At 35.0% G+C, this 15,664-nt stretch overlaps 1 protein-coding gene across 1 annotated transcript; it reads left to right on the forward strand.

Moving 5' to 3' along the window:
• Nucleotides 1–2,014: 2,014 nt before the first annotated feature.
• LOC147838389 (uncharacterized) lies at nucleotides 2,015–12,218 on the forward strand. The gene is made up of 3 exons (XM_087303896.1): nucleotides 2,015–2,354; nucleotides 7,415–7,708; nucleotides 8,574–12,218. The coding sequence occupies exons 1-3, from the start codon at nucleotides 2,066–2,068 to the stop codon at nucleotides 8,708–8,710; spliced, it is 720 nt and encodes a 239-aa protein (XP_087160022.1). The 5' UTR covers nucleotides 2,015–2,065; the 3' UTR covers nucleotides 8,711–12,218.
• The last annotated feature ends 3,446 nt before the right edge of the window (nucleotides 12,219–15,664 follow it).

Here is a 15,664-nt window from a genome sequence, read left to right on the forward strand (position 1 = left end):
TGTTTTATGCTGCAGATGCCCTTCCAGCTGCTTAAAACAATTTCCAAAATTATTGGTGGTTCATTCCTCTGTGGTGTGACCCCTGATAAATGAGGGAATAAGCTAGACGAAAGTGACTATTCAAGTTTAATTCTTAATTTTCTAATTTTCACCTTTTGTAAACTCAGTACTTCAGAGCCCTCATGTGTCCTTTATTTGTAAATGCTATGCTAGTAAGATAGTAGAGTGTTTAGTCACATCAGCTAAACTGCTTCTAGACCGGCGGCACTGTCGTCTTCGGCTCTTCTGACACTTATCAAGAAACATTTTGAGGTTTTTATGGAGGTTTTTTGGAAATGTACTGTCCTGATGTTTAGTGGAATCCAGAAGAAAATGTTTGACTTGTTTATTTTCTTCTTGTGTTTGAGAAGTCTGGTCGGTAAGTTTTTTTTTTTTTTTACCAATTAAAAAAATATATAATAAATTTTATAACAACATTTTAGTTCAGATCCATCATTAATTTAGTTTAAAATATTTTCTAGTTTCTTTATTAGATTAATATACTCAGATTAATTTGCCTTCATGTTGCTTGTCATCTTTCACACACACACACACACACACACACACACACACACACACACACACACACACACACACACACACACACACACACACACACACACACACACACACACACACACACAAAACTATGAATAAAAGTCAAAGTAAAATTAATTTAAGCTGCATAAATTATATATGCTGCAAAGCATGCTGGAAGTTTAATACGATGCTGGATCTCAACATGCATTGCTGCATGAGTAAAGTAAATTATAAATATAATCAATTGTTTATTTAAAAAAATGCAGTATTCAATAAGTTTATAAAGCTTCATTACAAATCTACAAATGCTGAAAACACCAGCCCATATAAATTAAAGATTAGAAATATGAAAATAAGGTGAAGCAGCTGCATGTTATGTTCCCAAATGCACTTTACATGTACCTCCCAAGAGCACTTTCAGAAATGGAGTGTGTTGGGAATCAAATTTAATTTAATGAGAACAAGACACACAACACGGAAATACTGAATTCTAAAGCATAATGCCATTTCAGTTTTATTTTGATCATTTAATTAGTTATTAGCTTCTGTTCAATTTACAAACATATTGAATTCACAAAGCCAAGTTTGGAAAACCCTGAAGATAAATATGACTGGGAGTGCAAAAAAAAAGTGTTTTCAAGATAGGGGTTGCAGGGGTAAATGGAGATTTGTGTGGAATTTCGAGTTATTTAAGTCATTCTGTGAACATTTAGTCTATAGGTAATTTTCATCTATTATTATCACTTTAGTTAATCTACTTTATATAACTGTTTCTAATAATTATGATGGGCCAAAACCCAATGTGGCTTAGTTAAATAGCTATAAATAAATAAAAAATAATAAATTAAATACTGGGATGTTGTAACACAATGTCAAAATATTGTTAAATATTGTCATTTTAATTTTATTGACAAAATGAACTTAATATGTGTTTGTCCAATGAGGCTCCTGTGCAACTATTACAGAAGGTTTAAATGCTCACTATAGCCCTACAGGGGGGTGGGGGTGGTAGGGGAAGCGAATAATTTAATTAAAACCTACTTTGTCTTCTGGAAAACATCCAAACATTCTGGAAAATATATACTGTATTCATTTATGCAAAGTTTTTAAAATGCATACATCTTCATTCTGTTTAAAAGTTTACACCCCTGCATGGTGCATTGTTTTTACATTTTGGATTTTTAAAAGATAAAGTACAATATCATTACATTATAGAATATCCCCATATTACATAAAAACCGAGTGTTTGTGTGTGTGTTTGTCTGTGTGCAAACATGATCCTGTATACCCTCAGCAAATGTGCTATAATCTTTATAAGTGTGCTTTGTAAAACATTTTACCAAGTGCCCCCACTCACAGACAGTGGTTAGCTTTTTAAATAATTCTATACATTTAACTAAAACAAAAATGCTCTTATGCTCTTGTCTGTAATATGTTTCTGTCCTCAGGTGTGTCTGGTGTTGACGCAGTGAAGGAAGTGTCAGTAATGGAGGGAGAATCAGTCACTCTTTTCTCTAGTGTTACTGAAGTACAGAGAACAGACGATATACGCTGGACGTTTGGAGCAGACGGTGCTCTCATAGCTCTTGTAGATAACAATCAGATCACATTATACAATGGTTCTGATGGGAGATTCAGACGCAGATTACAGCTGGACCATCAGACTGCATCTCTAACCATCAACAACATCACAAAAACACACGCTGGACTTTATCAACTAACCATCAACAAAGGGCAGAACATCCCAGACAAGAAATTCAATCTTATTGTGTATCGTGAGTAACTTTCCAATTCAAATCCTTTTATTTGACGCACAATCATGTTTTATTATTATTATTTTTTTTATTTATGCTTTGGATCAGTGCTTCCCAATCTTTTTTTGCCTGAGACCCCCTTTTCCCCTGGAAAATATTGTAAGGCCCCCCTGCACATTTAATGATATTGTCGTGCATAAAAGTTTGCAGTAATGATGACAAAAAAAATGTTGTTTTCAAACAAACGGTATGTTCATTACTATATCTAGATATGTTTAATCACAAATAATAGCCTAATGTTAAATATAAAAGCAAAACATCAGTAGGATATTTTTAACTAAGGGGGTGGGGGGGTTTAGTGTTTTGTAGAGGATTTGATTTCTCAGAGGATGACAAGCTGACAAAAAATTGCTGTCGCTCTGATACAACTTTTATTTAAGGAGAAAATTACAAAGCACTGCAGTGTTTATGTGCTCTGTGTTTGTCTGAGAAAACTAATCTTACAGAAATATAAATGTTCCATACAAGCTGAAGCTGACTTCTGCAAACCCAAGAAATACTCATAAAAGGCTACCATCATTTGCGATCTCCATCAGTTGATCTTCTTCCACAGTCATGGTGGATTCACCTGATTTGTTGACAAATGGGTTGCAAATCCATACCTTGGCAGTTTGTGGGTCCTTCACCAATCCCTTTCCCCTTAGCAAAGAAACTTTCTAAAGATGTCTGTTTCTTACTCATTTTGCTGCTAAAGGGTTCAATTTTGGGCGCTCAAGTGACCGAAATGTAATCGTGAGAATCCAGTCATTTTTTAAAATAAAAGACTTTTCAAAATAAAAGATCCTTCAGAATAAAACAGAAATGATTAATGATTACTTGTGTGGCCCGATACCAATTGATCCACTGACCGGTGGTTGAGGACCACTGAGCTAGGGGATAAAATGAACTAAGACAACATGATCATTCTCCTAATTGTCCACTGCTAAGAACTTTTACTGCAAAAGACATTATACTTGAGAATGAAGTGAAGTCAAATTTTGCCAAGATAAAAATATTCACCTAAAAACACTAACACAGTCAACACAGTTTCATTTGTTCTAAAACAGTGGCTCTCAACTGCGGCCTACTAGTAGCCGACTTACGGACTATCCAATGGGGCTGTAAGGTAGTGATTACTGTAGTGGTTTAAGCTGTGGTATTGCAGAATGACTAAAGAAACTGCAAAACTGTAATACTAATAAGGAAGCACATATTACACACATGTGGGAGAGCATTGCTATCATTTGACTGCATTTTATTAGATATGCAGCGGTTAGTGTTAAATCAAAAGTAATGCACAGAATACTTAAAAGTGAAATGGTTTAATAAAAATATTTGGTAACACTTTATAATAACTGCACAGTATGGACCATTTATTAAGCATTAGCAAATTGTTTGTTCGTTATTTGTTAAGCATCAACTCTACATTAATAAACGTTAGTAAGCAGTTTATAACTGAGGCTACAAATGATGTATTCGTGACTTACAAGCACATTTTTAACGTGCTTAATGATTGTGTTTTCATACTTTGTTAATGATTTATTTTTTATTACTAAATTAAGTATTGCATTATTTACAAACTATTTATTTAAGCATAGTCAGTTGTTTTTTAAGATCATTCAGATTGCCTAAATAAATGATTAATAAAATTAAATTAACAAATATACATATATATATATATATATATATATATATATATATATATATATATATATATATATATATAACATATATATATATATATATATATATATATATATATATATATATATATATATATATATATATATATATATATATATGGGGGGATCACAACCTGAGAGGACAGGCGGGGGAAGTCGGTGGAGCGACGACGCGAGGAAGCGATCACAAATTGAGGAGCGGGAAAGGGGGGCGGGGTGGAGTGACAACGCGGGGAAGCCTTCACAAACTGAGGAGCGATCACAAACTGACTATGAAAGCGGCGAGAGCATCAAAGTAGAAGGAAGTCATTCATTTTCAATGAGAAACGGCGGCAAGGAGCAGCGCGCCGCCTCTTCTCTGGTGTGGGCGTTGAGGAGAATTGAAATCAAGTCAACTTTATGGTAATGAGCTATGACGTGGTTCGGCAGCAACCAATTAGAATGAATTAGTTCACCGCTTGAGAGGAGTTCAGAGAGAGAACACAGACATGTGAACTTTGGTTCCGACCACAGTTGTTCCCAGGGGTTTGATTATTGCGGTTGCCGAATTTTCAATTAATGAAAATCGCCACGACGCGGGGCCCCCTAACCACAAGGTGAAATGAAAATAAATTACTTTATTAATTTCTATTCATTTGAAGATACACAAGAAAGAAACTGCACTTCAAATAAAAAATTTGCAACCCAATTTAAAATAAAATTACTGTATAATTTACACTTAGCTAAATAACATGAAAAAACATGAAATGTTGCATCATATTATATTGTTAAATTATTATACTGTTGCTTTTTTATTCAATTTTATGTCATATTTTGACACTTGTTATTCAGCAATCTTTAAACTTTACAGGGATTTTATTTTTTAGATAAGATGGCAAAGATTATTGCTCAATTGATACTTGCTTTATTGTCCTTTGATTGTCATTTGTACGGGATTTATAAAGCATAAATAGTCCTCACTTTAGATTAGGTCACAAAACTGCATGAAGTTAAGTTAATAAAGCATTTATTATGATGCATTACTATATGTCTGAATAATAAGATAAAAAAATGTGGATTTCACTAGTTTATTCATCATTTACTAACTCGTTCTGAATCATCTTAAAAACCATTAAATACAACTGGTTTGTAAATAATGCGATACTTCATTTAGTAACCTGAGAGAAAGAGTGGGAGGGAGAGAAAACAGGGCCCAAAAGAGCCAAAGCAAGAGCCAGAGCAACAGTTAGAATGTTTTTATATCTCTTCCTTGACCATGTGTCCAAAACCCAAACCTGAGCCATTCAAACTGACCAATACGCAGGATAGAGCTCTCCCAAAGTGTGTCAAGCTTGCAGTAAAGCAAGTTGCTGTTTAAAAATATTTAGTATGGTTATCTGAATGGACTATCTTGACAATGAATGGACCATTATTCTTGAGTTCACAGTGGGGGTGACATCCTACATCATTCTGTAGTTAAACATGCCACCTCTGACAACTGTGTCAACAACTTCATTTCTAAGGGTCACATATGAAAATGTATAAAATACAACCTGTCACTGCCATATTCAGATGACTGCAGTACAACCAGCAAGATCTCAATAAAGAATCCTGATTGAAGAAGCCCAAAGTCACTTGGTTTTGCTTCTGAGTTTCCCACAGCACTTACTATGCAATGTTAATAGGTTGACATACAGGTGTAAAAAGTCCAGGCAAGGGTTAAGAAAAAAAAAGACACATCAAAGTCCAATGCTTTGGATTATCCCTTTTGTTGTCATTGCGCCTGTTGACCCTTGCCTGCGCGACCATCCCTTGTTTAATCAAACTGAGTTTGTAGCTTACTCTGTTGCCTGCACTCATTACAACAGATATAAAACTCAACCCATATGAGTTTGAGAATAGAAATTCAAGCAATTTTGAATTAGTAATGATGACCTGCAGTTGGATGGGGCAACCATTACTGCATCCAAAATGGTGAAAAGCCTTGGAGTAACGATTGATGACCAACTAAACTTCTCTGACCACATTTCTAGAACTGCTCGATCGTGCAGATTTGCACTCTATAACATCAGAAAGATCCGACCCTTCTTATCTGAACATGCAGCTCAACTCCTTGTTCAAGCTCTTGTTCTCTCCAAACTGGATTACTGCAACTCTCTACTAGCTGGGCTTCCAGCTAACTCTATCAAGCCTCTTCAACTGCTCCAGAACGCAGCAGCACGAGTTGTCTTCAATGAACCTAAACGAGCACATGTCACTCCGCTGCTAGTCCGTTTGCACTGGCTGCCAGTTGCTGCTCGCATCAAATTCAAAACTCTGATGTTTGCCTACAAAGTGACTTCTGGCCTAGCACCTTCTTATCTGCACTCACTTCTGCAGATCTATGTGCCCTCCAGAAACTTGCGTTCTGTGAATGAACGTCGCCTCGTGGTTCCATCCCAAAGAGGGAAAAAATCACTTTCGCGAACGCTCACGCTCAATCTGCCCAGTTGGTGGAATGAACTCCCTAACTGCATCAGAACAGCAGAGTCACTCGCTATTTTCAAGAAACGACTAAAAACTCAACTATTTAGTCTCCACTTCACTTCCTAATCTGCAATTGCCTCTTTGAATATCACACTAATTGTACAAAAAAAAAAAAAAAAAAAAAAACTACTAACACTTCCCTTCTTAGACTTTACAGACCTGAAACTTGCCTTTAGTACTTATTCATTGTTGCTCTTAGTTGTGTAAATTGCTTCCTTGTCCTCATTTGTAAGTCGCTTTGGATAAAAGCGTCTGCTAAATGACTAAATGTAAATGTAAATGTAAATGTGTGTATGAGAGTCCAGACAGCTTCAGATTACAGCTTTGGTATGCAATCAGTGTCTAAATAAGTGCAAAAAATAATGGGGACTAATGTCCGGTTGACTGACTGGTTAATAATAATAATAGAGACCATGATGGAAAGAGGCCATGTACAAATTTGCCCAGGATGCTGGGTTTAAACCCTTACTCTTTTTTGAGGGACATCCTGGGATTTTTAATGACCACAGAGAGTCAGGACCTCAGTTTAACGTCTCATCCGAAAGATGGCGCTCACTGAGCAGTATAGAGTCCCTGTCAGCTCTGGAGTTCCCACACAGACCGCAGGTTGTGCACCCCTGCTAGTCTCAATAACACAACTGGTTAAGTGCTTTTGCCACATATGCAGGTGGTAATTACAACATAAACATTACTTTCCATAAAAAGTCACAAATGTCTTTCATTAAGTTACATATATTTACTTAAGCAATATTTATTTATTTACTTATATATTATACTTAAAATGTATCTATGTATATTACACCATCTTCACCAACAGGGAAATTTAATTGATGCTTATGTCTGTTTATACTTCAGCTGGTTTGCCGGTTCCCGTGATCAGAAAATCTCAATGTGTTTTATCCTCATCTTCATCAGTGCAGTATTGTTTACTGATGTGTTCAGTGGTGAATGTGAGTGCTGTGAGTCTCTCCTGGTACAAAGGAAACAGTGTATTGTCCAGCATCAGCACGTCTGATCTCAGCATCAGTCTCTCTCTACCTCTGGAGGTGGAATATCAGGATAACAACACCTACAGCTGTGTGCTCAACGATCCTATTAGCCACCAAATCATTCAACTGGACACCTCTCAGCTTTGCCAAAGAAGTTCGGGTATGTAAGGTGTAATATTAGCATTATTTGGAAACTGATCAATTCCAATATAAACACGTTAACAATTCATTTCTGGCATAATTCAATTCTGTTATTAATGAATTATCCTGATGTCATTTTAAATTCCTGAGAAGACACAAATTAAGATAATGTAGTTTAAACGTGAGAGCTCCATCCTCCTATATAGACCGCAACAGTCCTAAGATGTTTAAAGCCAGAAAAATACCAAAAACTATTTGCAAAACAGACCATATGCCTTCAGTGGTTCAATCAAAATATTATCAATCTATAAGTATCCTTTTGTATGCACATTAAACAAAAATAACTATTAATTTTGCTTTACTTAACAACTTTATTTACTTTATATTTAATTAACAGCTTCCTATTTTTGTGTCCGTATAAGGTGCATGTTTACGGGAACAGTGCTCTTTATGTGTGTTGTGCTTCATTTCAAACAGAAGAAATCATGCCTGGGCATCTGAAGCAGGAGGGGATACATCAGTGGACAGTGCTCGTGAATGTGCATCCTATACTGACACTGAGTAGACAATGTTAAATTAAGTTGCTATTTTTGTTTTATGTTACACAAATGAATTCCCGTAGCATAATTATATTCTGATTGAACCACTAAAGGCATATAGTCTGTTTTGAGGTTGTTTCGTTGATGCTGTTCTTGATTTTTTGGAAGTCAGGACCATTGCTGTTTATTTAGTATGAGGAAGCAAAGTTCTCTCAAATTTCATTTAAGATGTTTTAATTTGTGTCTTTAAGTTTTGGAACGACCAAATAAAATTGTTTTGGGTGAACTAACCAAAAATGATCAACTAACCCTTTACAAACTAACACTTCTCATTTTGTACTTTAGATTGCCAGTGTTGTGGTTCTACAGAAGGTGTAATAAAGTTGGTCATCTCTGCTCTGGTGGGCCTCGCTGCTGCTGCTTTTGTGCTCTATGACATAAGATCCAGAAACGCAGAACAGGAGAGAAGCGAGAAGAAATAATAACGAGACTTCCATTCATACGCATGTGATGACGCAATTCGTGAGACAAGTTAAACAGTTCGCTGCATTGCAAAGTTCAAGCTTGGTGAACTCTGACCAAAGGTCAAAGCATGACCTCCCTGGACAGAAATTTTAAACATGCACCAATCACTCGCCCTTTTTCAATGTCTTATCATCTTGTTTGATCTCACCTGTTTTCACAGTGCCATAGGACGGAATTTCGCAAGCAAAAACTCTAGTGTGTCTGTGGCATGACCCACAGTGTTACAAATTATTATGCAAATTGGATTTAAGTGTCATAAACCTTTCTTTTTGTGTGTGTTTTTAATGAATGTCATGATAGTCATCAGACAGCTGTGATTATTAGTTTGCCAGGTGAGCCTAATTAAAGGAAAACTCACAAGTTTCCCACCACAAGTTTTCAAGAATCGTGAAGATGATATCAATGAAGGGCCCCTATGATAACATGTAACTTGCCCTGTAAGGATGTTTTTGATAGAAATGTCTTAATTCTGCTAATTGTACTAATTAAAACATGTTTTCAAACTCTGCTGTGCATAATAAATTAGAACCTTTATAATCTCTTATAATACTGTGACCATTGGGTGGTTTGTTCAATAAAAGACAAATTATACCCCACTTGATGACTTAAAAATGGTCTGATTATGAAAAGCTGTACCTAGATGAGCTTGTGTTATTAGTTTTAGGTGCTGTTATTTAGGAAGAACATGCCTTGAAATGTTGTGAATGACCAATCAAAAATGAAATATTCCAGACAGCTGTGTAATCTTAATATCACTTCTAGAACATTTGCTGTTGATTTACTCACCTTTATCATATTAAAATGAGTTAATGGTGATTATCAAAAACAAGATATTACAATGAGAGTATGTGTTAATAAATAATACAGATGATAAGGCACAGGTGGAGGGGTAATCAGTGCAATGGGTTTTGGGAAATGGAGTCTGGAAGACTTACAGAGGTAACAGCTTGTGGGCACTCCAGCTGGTGATCATAACAATATCACCATAATGTTCACAGTCTAAAAAGAATCCTTCACATATTCATTCTAAAAATTTTGTTATATTCCTAATTGACGTATCTTGACCTAAATAAAGCAATTGCATTTTAGTCTACTAAATCAAGATTTAAGCCAGTGGAAGTTTTTTTTTCCTTAGGGGGAAATTTGAAAAAGAAAGATCTCCATAGGTCCTTATTGATTTAATCCATGCTTTCAGCTTAAGAAAAATGTGTGGTAAACATCTGGGTTTGTAATTTACTTGCTCAGTCAGATATACCTAGATGTAGGAACCACAGTCTGGTTTGAGATCTGGTTCAAGATCACAGATCTCTGGTTCGAGTTTAACTTTGCATTCTAACCCTGATCAAACTTGCGCTAGACTCACACCACAAGTTGTTAGCATCAGAGCTGGTGAATATATAGCTAGTCATTTATAAGCAAAGTACACAGACACATTCTGTCTACCACATTTGAATTGTACAGTGTTTTTCAGCAGTTAAAAAAGCTTTTAAAATCTTTATTAAAACTTGGACATGTGGATTTGAATTATTAAGGCAATTAAGGCTATATGTTACTTTCCAAAAACTCACTGGTGGAGTGATCTTCCCATTCTCACACAGACTGCTGATTCACTATCATTCAAACGACATCTAAAAACCCACAGAGCCCCTGTTTGTGTTTAGTCCCTATTTGGGCCCTGTACAATGAAGTTGAATTAGCTGGTTAAGTAAGTGAGTTTCACTTTAGTTTGCACCACCCTCAGGTTTTAGTTTAACAGAAAGGTCGCTCAGCTTTAATCCCTCTTTGTTGGTATTGTAACCCCACCAGTCCTACACCACCCAACCCGCTCTGAGTTGGGATCGAACTGGCGACTTTTGGCATAGGAGTCGGTTGCTCTAACAAGATATAACTTCATTTCCCTATGCCCTCTCGAATACAGCCATTGATTATGAAAACTGATTGTTTATTCTCATATAATCAGCCCAGACCTTCATGTGTGGCCTTGTGAGATTTGCTTTACTTGTGACTGTTATAAGGTTTCAGTTTATTGGTGTGTCGATGAAAAAGCCATTAAAGGAACACTCCATCATTTTTTAAATAATTGCTTTTAGGGGTTTTTCACCTTTAATTTGGACAGAACAGTGGGGATTACAGACAGAAATGTGTGGGGAGCAGAGAGAGGGGAAGGGTCAGCAAAGGACCTTGAGCCAGGAATCAAACTCAGGTCTCCATGAACACCATGGTATATGTTGGTGCACTTTACCACTAGGCTATAGGCACCAACACACTCCACCATTTTTTAAAAAAAGGATCAAGTCTCCTTGATTTAAACAGCTGTGTTAATCTATTCCACCGATTTCTTGTTCTGTCAGAGTAAATTTTTACCTTAGCATAATGAATTAAAAAAGAGTTTTGATAAATTTCCTACAAAGCCCAAGTCTTCTGTGGTTACATTGTGTCATCATAACACCAATAAAAAATGAAAAGTTTTTTTCTAGGTTGATTTGACTGGTAACCCCACTGTTACAACACTTGAATGTATTTATCATTATTATATATTATTATTGTTTATTTGTGTGTTTACTGCCCATTGGGAATGATTCTGTTGTGTTTTTCTTTTACTCTTCCAATGTGTTTCACTGCCCGCTCACTAGAGCTGATTGGGCCCAGGTGGTGCTCATCATTAGAGCGTGCTGCACGCTGCTACAAAAGAGCAGTCTGCCTCAAACCAAGGAGAGGTTCACTTCTCCCCTGCTCCAGAATTGTGGTTGTTGCATACGTTGTGGATATTGATCCTGTTGTATATTGAGAGAAGTTTATTAGGCTATTGGTTTCAATTTAATTTCTGTCTTTGGCGAAACTTGGTGTTTCTTTGTATTTGTTTATATTCTTTGTTTTCTTTGTATGCATTGTGGAATTTTACAAGCAGTGTGTCTGTTTTCTTAGTTGTATGATTTAAATAAACTTTTTTTGCGTGGTATTTAAAAGGTAATCATATTGTTTTTTTTTGTTTGACTTTTTAATTTACGAAATGAAGCTGTAGAGAGAGGGTGTCATTTTGTACTTGTTTGTCTGTGTTTATTCATGGTAAGGGAGTTGAGGAAAGCCTTTGTTTCATTTCTTTTCTTCAATCTGAATTAGGTTATTTAGTAATCCTCCTAAGCTAGATCTGTTTTGTTTGTTGTTCTGGTTAATCCTTCTCCTTAAGACTTATGCATCATTTATTGTTTATTGAATAAGAACCAAATAATAAAAGATTAAAAATTTCAAGTTCACTCTTGTGGTTGTTTCACATTTCTGAGGAGAGATAGAAATGTTCCCTCAATTTTTTTGGTTTATTTAATCTATACACAATTTATTAATTTGGTCATCTTTTCCTTAAATTCTAAATATTAATTTTCTTTGTTATTTTCCTTCCCCAACCCTAGACAAAAAGGGGAAGGGAAGTAACATAATGGATTAAAAAAAGTTTTGCGTCATAACACCAATAAAAAATAAAGTTTTTTTTCTAGGCTGATTTGACTGGTAACCCCACTAGAACAAGAAACCTGCTGAATGGATTCAAAAATGGTTTAAGTTTAATTCTGGGAGAGTAATAAAATGAGCCTTTTCCTAAAAAAAAAAAAGGTGGAGTGCTCCTTTGAATATTTACATGGACATGAGTAATATAATGATTTGCCTTAATCTGAATAAGACAATATGATTAAGGTATTTACATGAGTTGCTTTTTGAAAGTTCCTTTTTTGAACCCATTTTACATGTTATAGCACATAATTCAATTAACGCCACTGCGTCACCTCGCTATCCACATTTCCTCTGGAGTTTCATGTCATTTCGGCTGTTTCATTTGGAATTTGTCAACTTTAAGTGCAGTTTGGCACTTTGATTTTCATTCAGGAACATTTCCTGTATGCCCCCGTGAGAAACAAGATGTGAATATGAAAGGAAGAATGTTGCTTTAATGTAATTTGATACCACACACCGTATGGGAAAAAACCTTCACATTTCCCGATGTGTGTGTCTGTGATTCTTCACTGACTCGGTAGGAGTAGAGCAGGGGTCACCAATCTTGGTCATGGAGGGCCGGTGTCCCTGCAGGGTTTATCTCCAACTTGCCTCAACACACCTGCCTGGATCTTTCAAGTATACCTAGCAAGACCTTGATTAGCTTGTTCAGGTGTGCTTGATTAGGGTTGGAGCTAAAATGTGCAGGACACCGGACCTCCAGAAATAAGTTTGGTGGCCTCTGGTGTAGAGAATAGTGTCAAACAGCCGTGTGTGCAAAAAAAAGCAGCAGGAATCCTACATGACTGTAATAGTTTGAATGCGGTGTTTACGTGTCTGTAATGCACTTCAACAATGCTGCTAAAATAAGCATACTCCACATCTTAATTCCATTTCTGTTTAGTTCGATTATGACCTTAATCAGATTAAATTAATCAAAAATGTCTGTTTACATGGTAGAGTCTTGATTGTATTAAAATTATTGATGGATTATTGGTGTCCATGTAAAAGTACTCATTGACACTCAAGAAAGAAGAAAAATGTAAGTTAAGTGTAGAGACACACTGCATGTTCACACTGCATTTTAACACTGTCTTTGGTAAAGTAAAAAAGCCACCGAGGTACCATCTTTTACAGAACTGCAGACGTAAAAAGAACTAATGTGTCAAAGGAGCTGCAGTTACTTCTGTTTTTCTGCACGCACATGTGTGTGAAAAAGTCGGTGTATTTCAAACAAGATATATCACACTCTGAAGGTCATGTCGAAGCAAAAACAAAAATTAAAGGGGCCTTAAGAAAAGGGTCATAGTGAAGTGCCGTTCCAAACTGAAGCCACTTGAAAGAGCTCTTTAAAATGAAGGATTTTGAAAGGTATAATCTGATGGACACTTCAGGGCCAGGCCCCCATGATTCTTTGCACAGAAATGGTTTTTGGCTTGTTTGTTTTTGCAGTTTGTATAACAATGAGCATACATGAGCAACAATAGAAAAATGTACAGTAATATGTTTTTAAACAAAAAGTAAGACATACAAATCTAATTTCAAATATAGGTGCAAATCGAAACAAATTATTTAAATAAAATAAGTTTAAGGCTTTAAAATAATGTAGTTTATTGTTGTCATTTTATTATTTATTATTTCTTGTTGCTTTTATAATTTAAACACACTTTTTGTACATTTAATTGATGTTGGCGGGTTTTTTTTTTTACTGTTTTAAATGGCTATAATTAAGAATTAAGGTCAAAAGACCTCAAACGGAAAAATAAAACTTTTTTTAAAAGCTTTTTTTAATAGCCAACTAGCGGCTAAATGGAAAGACGTGTTTTTTAACCCTTTTAAAAACATTTTATTAATAGCTGTCGTCACTATAACAGTATATATCAGTATCACAAAGTCAATATATTTCAGTCAGCGAGGTTTGTACAGACTTGTATACTGTATATAAAATCTAGGCTACTAAACGTCTACTCTAAACTAAACTGTAATTGTTTCCTGAAGTCATAAAATGGTCTCCAATACCAATTATATTTTACTATATTATTATTTAATACAATCTTAACACTTATAAAACTGTTGCGAATGTTCAGAACTCATGTATTTCATGTACACATCATAGTGTGTTGTGTTGTTTCCTCTTTTCTGTTTTTTCTCCTGCTGGTGGATGCTTAAACTACACATACTGGAAAGCAAAACATCTTTCTTTGTGTGATCTTTACGGAATATGAAGTCAGAGGCTTGGAGACATATATACAATTGCAAATAATCTATTTTTATGATATTTCACCATTTACCGATTTTTACCGAAGGTAATGCAGATGATGGCGCATTAGCTCTCTCTTGTGGCTGAATGAAAACATTACGACCTGATTCATCACTGATACTCTTGTAACATGGTTACACATTACTGTCTTAATAGATTGGATTGTATTTACTGTGCTGGATGCAGGAGAAAAGGGCAAGAAATAAAACCATGATCATTATCTCTCCTTGTGACTGAATATGGAACCACATTCTTTGTTTACTGTCTCACTGTAATTTGAAATGTGTATATTTGTCAACATTTCTTTAGGTATTTAGTAAAATAATATTGATCCAATGCTCTGTGCAGAGGCAAAAAAAATGATAAAGTTTCAAGCATTTATCAAGGCTTGTATTACTTTTGAGCACTGACATTGTTTGCACCCAAAGTGGGAATTAAATTTATGAGCAAAACTGAATATCTTTTTGTTGTTGTTGTTGTTGTTGTCGTTGTTGTTGTTGTTGTTCAGCTCAGTTTCTTGTTTAGGCTATATTTAGCATTATGATAGCAGTTGTTTTTGAGTGTGAAATGCAGTTATTTATTACAATTAATATGAACCTTACCGTTTATATCTGCTTTTATTTATATATGTTTTTATTTTTATGCAAAAAGAGTACAGTTGTTATTTAAAAAATACTTGTATACAATGCACAAAATGTCAGTTACATGGATTGTCAATGAAAAAAAAAAAAAAAACATGATTATAAACTTGAAGGTAAGACGTTTAAGAATCAATTACAGTAAATAAAGTCATTACTAAATGACAGTTCTGTTTGCTTTCTTATTTTCAGTGAATGTTAATTCAGTTAATGAAATTGTATTTAAATAATGACAAAATTCTTGCATTCCTTTTTTTTGTGTGTAAACAGATTCATAATAACCAAAAAAAATATTGTCAAAATATTGACTGACTTAAAAAATATTATAAATAAAAACAGTTTTATAATTATATTTAGTGAACTTATTTTATTGTATAGCCCGATATCATTTAAGGATTAGTTTGGATTATTTTCAACAGAACTAGAGAATATTTAAATCTGTATGCAAATTTTTCTGACTCTATTTTACTACTCAGATTCAATCTAAAGATGTTTAGTACAAAACTGAAAAAAGCATGATCCAACACAAA

The sequence above is a fragment of the Danio rerio genome, chromosome 22 (genome assembly GCF_052040795.2).
Source record: "Danio rerio strain M-AB ecotype USA chromosome 22, GRCz13ab, whole genome shotgun sequence".
Lineage (NCBI taxonomy): Eukaryota > Metazoa > Chordata > Actinopteri > Cypriniformes > Danionidae > Danio > Danio rerio.

Coding starts and splice junctions, on each gene's coding strand:
- LOC147838389 (XM_087303896.1), top strand. CDS start 2,066: ATGGAGGGAGAATCAGTCACTCTTTTCTCTAGTGTTACTGAAGTACAG. Junction 2,355..7,414: donor ATTCAATCTTATTGTGTATC/GTGAGTAACTTT, acceptor TTTATACTTCAG/CTGGTTTGCCGGTTCCCGTG. Junction 7,709..8,573: donor GCTTTGCCAAAGAAGTTCGG/GTATGTAAGGTG, acceptor TTTGTACTTTAG/ATTGCCAGTGTTGTGGTTCT.